Source organism: Elephantulus edwardii, unplaced genomic scaffold (genome assembly GCF_000299155.1).
Source record: "Elephantulus edwardii isolate Elephantulus edwardi_28Jun2011 unplaced genomic scaffold, EleEdw1.0 scaffold00044, whole genome shotgun sequence".
NCBI lineage: Eukaryota > Metazoa > Chordata > Mammalia > Macroscelidea > Macroscelididae > Elephantulus > Elephantulus edwardii.
In genome coordinates, this window is record NW_006399794.1 from 5,360,868 (window position 1) to 5,368,407 (window position 7,540).

General features: G+C 40.9%; 1 protein-coding gene across 1 annotated transcript in view; it reads left to right on the top strand.

Annotated features, from left to right (window-relative positions):
• Positions 1-4,845: 4,845 nt before the first annotated feature.
• The window catches only part of TMEM41B (transmembrane protein 41B), a 26,943-nt gene continuing 24,248 nt past the window's right edge, over positions 4,846-7,540 (top strand). Inside the window, exon 1 of the mRNA XM_006885596.1 lies at positions 4,846-4,966. Within this exon, the coding sequence (XP_006885658.1) occupies positions 4,846-4,966 (121 nt within the window). The remainder of the gene's footprint in view (positions 4,967-7,540) is intronic.

The window sequence follows — 7,540 nt, forward strand, 5'->3', positions numbered from 1 at the left end:
GTCAGAGACAGTGCGACTGGCACAGGACAGAGCAGAGTTTAGGGCTGTTGTACATAGTGTCGCTATGAGTCGCAAGCGACTCGACGGCACATAACAACAACAAATTTCACTCAGCATAATGTCTTCCAGGGTCACCCATTTTGTATAAGTTTATTAGCTTCTTATTTTTCAGTGCTGTGTAGTATTCTATTGTGTGAAAATACCACAGCTTCTCTATCTATTTTTTTTTGTTGTTGATGGACACTTGGATTATTTCCATCTCTTTGCTATTGTGAACAACTCAGCAATAAATATAGGTGTGCATGTATCATATATCTGTTTGGGCAGCAGTTCTACTTTCTTTAGGGCATATTCCCTAAAATTGCTGGGTCAAATGGTATTTCTATTTCCATCTTTTTGAGAAAGGGCCATACTGCCTTCCATAGTGGTTGCACCATTTTACACTCCCATTAGCAATGAATCAGAGTTCCAATTTCTCCACCTATTCGCTCATTTTAATCTCCTCACTTTCTTCCCTTCACTACTATCCATCACTCTTCCTTATTAATTGTCTCACTTTCACTAGAATATGAAGCAATTGAAAATGCCATGGCTTGGATCAGGCATCTTATTCTTTAATTTGACATCTGTGCTTTTTAGCACTTACAGAGATCTTTGACAGCAGGTTTTCCTAAGACAATATGATTTTTGAATTGCTTAATTGCTTTTTCCATGGGTGTTGTTGATCAAGTATAATGAAATCCATAGCAATTTCAATTCTTTCTCCATTTACCATTGTGTTGTTTATTGGTCCAGGAGAGAAGATATTTGTTTTCTTGATGTTTAGGTATAATTCACACTGAAGGCTGTATGTGAGTTTTTTTATCTTCCTCAGTAAATGCTTCAAGTCCTCCTTTCTTTAAGGTGGTGTCGTCTGTATAACACAAGTTGTTGGTGAGTTATACTTCAATCTTCATGCCATATTCTTAACAAAGTTTTTCAAATAGTTTGCTCAGTATATATACTGAATCAAAACTGAATACTCAAACTTACTACTAGACTTTGAATTGATCCTACAGTGGGTGTTCAGGATGCTGTGAATCGCCTGAAAGGCTCCATCCCTTGGAGCCACAGATGATTCTATCTGTCTCTGGGGTGGCAGTACAATTCACTATGGACATACTGAATAGGTATGATGAAAGGATACAATAATGATGCATATCTTTCCTGATATGAAACTATTCAATATCTCCTTGCTCTGTTATGAAGACAGCTTCTTGGTTGATGTCTTGGTCCTGAATGTGCACACATAATTTTTCTGGAATTCCCAATCTTCTCTACATTATGTAAAATTTATTGATATATACAATGAAATATCTTTGCATAGCTAATAAAACACATGTAAACATCTTTCTGTAATTGTCATCTTTCAACAAAGATCAGCAATAATATTCTTCTGCCTATAGTCTTTTCTGAATGCAGATTGAATTTTTGGACTTTCTCTTTTAATGTACTCCTCCAGCCCTTTTTGAATAAGCTAGAACAAGATTTTCCTTGGGTGCAATATTAATGATATTGATAATTTATATATCATGCTGGATCACCTTTTTTGGAATGGGCACAAATATGACTGTCATCCAGCCACTTGGTCATGTAGCTATTTTCCAAATTTCTTCACATAGACTGGTAAGCATGTTCAAGGCTGTATCTGTTCTCTGAAACACCTCATTTGATATTCCATCAATTTCAGACTGTGAAAGATTTTAGGAATCCTCAATTTCTTCATCTTTGGCTTTAGTGGTTTGTGGATATACTTGAATAATCATCCTTTAAATAGGTCTTCTTTGTTCTATATACAAAGATTGTATATTAGATATTATTCTATTACTGACAGTATAGTATTTCATGACAAATCTTAAACTGTTTTTTTTTATGGTAAATGCAACACCATTCCTCTCCTATTTGTTATTCCAGGCATTGTAGGCCATATGATTCAAAGTGGTCAATACCAGTCTATTTTAGCTAATGCCTAGGATCTCTCTCTCTCTCTCTCTCTTTTTTTGTGAAAAAAAAATTTGTATTTAGAATTAGGCAGCTGGTCTCAATTTAGATGATCCCAATTTTGTTGGCAACATCCAAAGCATCATAGTTGAGAGCAAGTCAAACAAAGGTCTTCTTCTCTCCATCAGGCCTTATCAAAGTGTTGACCTTGGCCACATCAATGTCAAAGAGGAGCTTCTTTACAGCTTGTTTAATTTGGTGCTTGACACCCACAATAAACACAAGTGTGTTATCTTCTATCTTCATGGCTGACTCAGTGGTCAGGGGAAACTTCATGATGGCATAGTGGTCAAGCTTGTTTCTGCTGGGGGCGCTTTTCCAGGGATATCTGGGCTGCCTAGGCAGTCTCAGCGTCTTAGGCCGCTGGAAAGTCGATGATGTGTGGATCTTTTGTGTGTGTGTGTGTGTGTGTGTGTGTGTGGCTGTGGATACCCTTCACTACTGCCTTCTTGGCCTTTAATGCCTTTGCTTTGGCTTCAGTTTTGGGAGGGTCAGGGGCTTCCTTCTTTGCTTTTGGCACCATCTTTGTAGAAAAAGGGAGGATATCTATATGCTTTCTATTTCATTCTTTACAACTCAATTTCCTTAAATTAGTACTTGATACAGTCCACATTACAATCATTAGTAGATGTTCAGCTGTTTCTCTTCCTTTTGAGTCCTGCCTTACCAACAATTGAAGGTCCCTTATTGACGGTCCCTTATTGACTGAAAGTTTTATGTCTTTTTAATGATATTACAAGCAAAAGCAAGCACCCAGAAAAAAAAGTTTTATGTCAATCACGTCACTAAGGAAGACACTACTTTTAGCAAGCAGCTATTCTCCAGTCATATTTTGAGTGCCTTCCAACTGGAGGGGGCGTTCTTCCAGCACTACATCATATTATGTTCTGCTGAACTCTTCACAGGATTTTCAAGGGTCCATTATTTAAAAACTGGATGGTCAAAGCAACTATGAAGTATCATCTCACCCCAGTAACAATCGCAAAGTTCAACAGAGCAACAAACGACAAATGCTGGTGAGATTGTGGAGAAATTGCAACACTTATTCACTGCAGGTGGGAGTGTAAAACGGTGCAACCACTATGTAAGGTAGTATGGCCCTTTCTCAAAAAGTTGGAAATAGAAATATCATTTGACCAAACAATGCCACTAATGGGAAAATATACCCTAAAGAAACCAGAGCTGCCACCCAAATAGATATATGCACACCATGTTTATTGATGCATTATTCACAACAGCAAAGAGATGGAAGCAACCCAAGCGCCCATCCACAAATGAGTGGATAGAAAAACCATGGTGTATTCACACAATGGAATAATATGCAGCATTGAAAACAATGACCTTATAAAACATTATACAACATAGAGGAGCCGGGAGGACATTATACTGAATGAAATATCTCAGTCACAAAATGATAAATATTGTATAACATATCTTTTATAAAATAAGACAGACATGGGGGGATTGAGGGGAGCATGGGGAAAGAGTGAACAGATAAGGAACACTGCATTAGAACAGATGAGGGGGAAGAACTGTTGGAATGAAATATGTAATTATGCATTATATAGATGAGAACAATCTGGAACAAAGGATGCATTGTGGAGAGGTTGCGCGGGGGGGGGGGGGGGGGAGAAAATGTGCACAATTTAAAAAACTCTCACCACTGGGCTGGTAGGAAACATCAAACATCATGGTAGATGGAAAAAGATTGTAATTATCAATGACGTTATCTTACTTGGATCCATAAACAACACTCTTGGCATTGTCATGAATTCAAAATACTTATTTTGTTGGGAAAGTCTGCTGTTCGGGACTTCTCCAAAGTTCAGAGGTGTAATAATAACAGATTAAGGCTCACCTCACTGCCAGCCATGGTCTTTTCAATCACTTGCTATTCCTTATGAAAGCTTGACAATGGATAAGGACGACAGAAGAATTGACGCCTTTGAATTGTGGTGTTGGAGATGAGCACTGCCTATTCCATAGGCTATCAAAAGAATAAGTAGGTATGTTTTGGAGAAGGTGCAGCCAGAGTGCTCCTAGAAGGATGGCAAATCTTTGTCTCACATTCTTTCAGCATGTTGCTAGACTGGGGTCTTGCTTTGAAAGGGATATCATTCACGCTGGAAAAGATGGAAAGTCAGCTAAAGAGAGCAAGACTCTCAGCAAGATAAAGGCTCAAGAATGTCGCAGGACAGGACAAGGTTCAGATCTTTTGTTTATAGGATCGCTGTAAGTCGTATTGGACTCCATGGCACATAACAACAACAAAAGGTTCAAAACAAGAATCCCCACCCCGCCAGGCTCGAAATTATAGTACGCAGGATTGGTGAGCACGAGTGTACACTGAAACAGTCAATCTGGAAACATCACCCAATCACCCTCACTTCCGGTGCCCACCACAAAGGCTCGCAGTCCCAGCATCCACACTTCCGGATAATTAAACCTGCGCAGTGGAAAGCCGGGTCAGCCAGCAGCAGTCGCGTGATTTCTTATGCCGCTACTGCGCATGCCTCCCACGGTCTCGATGTGGGCGGAGCACTGGATGGGCGGGCCGGAACCATGACTTGTCTCGCGGTTACTGGGCTGTGGCGAGCGCGCGAGCTCGGGGGCGGTACAGGGTGGAGCCTTCTGCCAGTGGGCTTCGCGGGTCTCTGCCTTATTGCGCGGTGTTCACAAGGCTAAGGTCGTCTTAGGTGAAGAGGTTGCGCCAGGAGTAGCTTAACAGTGGCGCCTGGTCGTTGTAGAGAACCTGCGGCAGAGCTGTTAAGGGACTGTGGTACTTCCACCTTCCCTGCCGCAGTCATGGCGAAAGGTAGCCTTGCGGAACCCTCGCAGACGGGGGCACTCAGCGTGACCCCCACTGGGGGCCGGTCAGCGGAAACAAGGGTTCCCGAGGCGTCAGACCAAAGAGACCACTTGAAAGGTGAGTAGCTGCAGGAACCAGACCTGGGCTAGTCCGGAGGTATAAGGTGTTCCAGGATGGACTGCGGTGAGGAGAGGACTCTAAACTGTCTCGGGGGTTTGCGGAGTGTGAATGAACTCGGTACTACGCATCATAAGGTGCGTAGTGAATGCTTGTTAAATTTAGGCCGATTGAAGAAAAAGGAATGACAGGGGTTGTTTTGTTGACACCCGGGGAGATTGTTAAGTTGGTAATATTGGAGCTGTACAGAGCTAGTAGGAACTTCATTTATTATTTTTACAAATGAGAAAACTGAGGGGTTGGTGTATGACTTGCACAAAGTCACAAAGCCAGATAAGTAAAGGTAAGAGCAGTGATTTTTAGTGACAGACAGCAGCACCTGACTGTGAATCCCTGCCCTACTACTTAACCTGTGACGTTGGGCTTATAAAAAGCTCAGTATTTGAACTGTCAATTAGAGATAGTAATAATAGTATCTATTTAATAGGCTGGTGCTTGGAAAAATTCGTTTATGTAAAATGTTTAGCTTAATGGTTGCCTACTTTTAAGAAGGGACTAAATAAATGTTAGGAATTATTATTCTTATTTACATGCAACACTGGTACACTCCTGTGATGGGTGAAGAAAGGGTCTTTAAGAGGAACAGAAAATGCTAATAATATACTTTGGAATAAATTTAAATGTGTCCAGCACTCTGATTTGACTTTCTAAGGTTTACATCTTTGGCTATCTACCCAGCCTAAAAACTTTCTTTTTTTGTTACTTTTTTAAATTTCTTTTTATTTTATACTTGTTTGCATACAAAATTCACATACACTATGTTCTGTTGATATACATTGTGTTTCACACAGTCTTCTATTCCCATTTTGTTAAACTTTTAAAAAAACCTTCTAGATAGTCTTTCAGGTGACTTTCATAGGCCGTAAATTGAACAGGAGATGGGTTTGAACTACCAAAGAAACATTACTTTAGCTTAGCAACATAACTTCCAATGGATCAGGCTACCAGAACTCCTTAACCTGTGTTGCTGTTGTTGGGTACTGTCAGGTCAGAACCAACCGACAGGTGACCCTCCAGTGGGTTTTCAGAAGCAGTTAATCACGTGAGAGAAGGTTACCCATCCTTCTGCAGTTGTTATTGTGAACTCCCTAACCCATATAGGGTTGTTGTTAGGTGCCATCCAGTCATGTACGACTGATAATGATCTTCTGAACAACCAATCTGAACTGTCGTATCCTGTGCCATCCTCACAATCTCTGACATGCTCAAGCCTGTTTTCCCTGTTAAAAGGTCAACCCACCTGGCTGAGGGTCTTCTTCCCTTTCACCAACCCTCCACCTGCCCAAGCATGATGTCCCTCACTGAGGAATAACCTCTCTTAGCAACATGCCTAAAATATGTGAGGCGAAGCTTCATCATCTTTACCTCCAAGGAGCACCATGGCTGCACCAGACATATCTGTTTGTACTATTGGTAGTTCATGAGATCTTCAGCACTCTTCTCCAGTACCACAGTTCAGAGGCATCAGTTCTTCTTCTCTCATCCTTAGCCCAGCTCTAAGGTGCATAGCAAGTGACTGAAAGACCACAGCCTGAATCAAGCACACCTTAGTCCTCAGACTGACATCATTGCTCCTCAGTAATTTGGAGAGGTCCCTGACTACAGGCTTTCCCAGTATAGTACATTTCCTGATCTCCTGACTGCTGCTACCAAGTGTATTGATTGTGGATCCAAGTATACAGTAAAACTTAATAACTTCAAAAGCCGAGTTTTGAAATGAGTTGTCAAAATTGTAAATCTGTATAAAGCACTAGTATTGTTTTGAAGATTTTATTGCTGAGGCCTACGTATGGTCTCAATATAAAACCCACCCCTCAAACTTACTGCTGTCAGGTTGGAAAGAACTCCTAGGTTATTTTGCATTGTGTTTGCAAGGCTGTAAGTTGCACAGGAGGAAAGTGTCCATCTTTCACCCTGGAACCGAAAGGTTTTGGATTTTTTTTACCTGAAGCTATTCAGAATAGAAAACCTTGAAACTTTCCAAAATACTGTTTATTATTGCTTATCATTATTAAGTTTTGAAAATGTCTTCTGCAGACCATTAAAAAGTCTAAAGGAAGATGTTGATTTTAGTTGGATGGCTTCATGGAAAAGCTGAGTTGGAACTGACCCATAGCTAATCCTCCAGCAGGTTTTAAGAGGTGGTTAATCACAGGGGAGGAGATTGCCTACCATTCTCCTGCAGAGCAGCTGGTAGATTCAAACTGCTTGCCTTCAGGATTACAACACAGCTTCCTGTCTAGGCAGGGGAAACAGTGAATTTAAAAGTTAGTTAAACCTTTCAGAACGCTTGATTGTGCTTATGTGAAATCTATACTCGGACTGGGATGGATCATAACAAACTGTGGCTGACTCTCAGAAGAATGGGAATCCCAGAACACTTGATCGTGCTAATGAGAAACCTTGGACCAAGCAAGAGGCAGTTGTCAGAACAGAGCAAGGAAACACTGCATGGTTCAAAATTGGGAAGGGCATGTGCCAGGGATCTGTTCTGTCTTCATACCTTTTCAACCT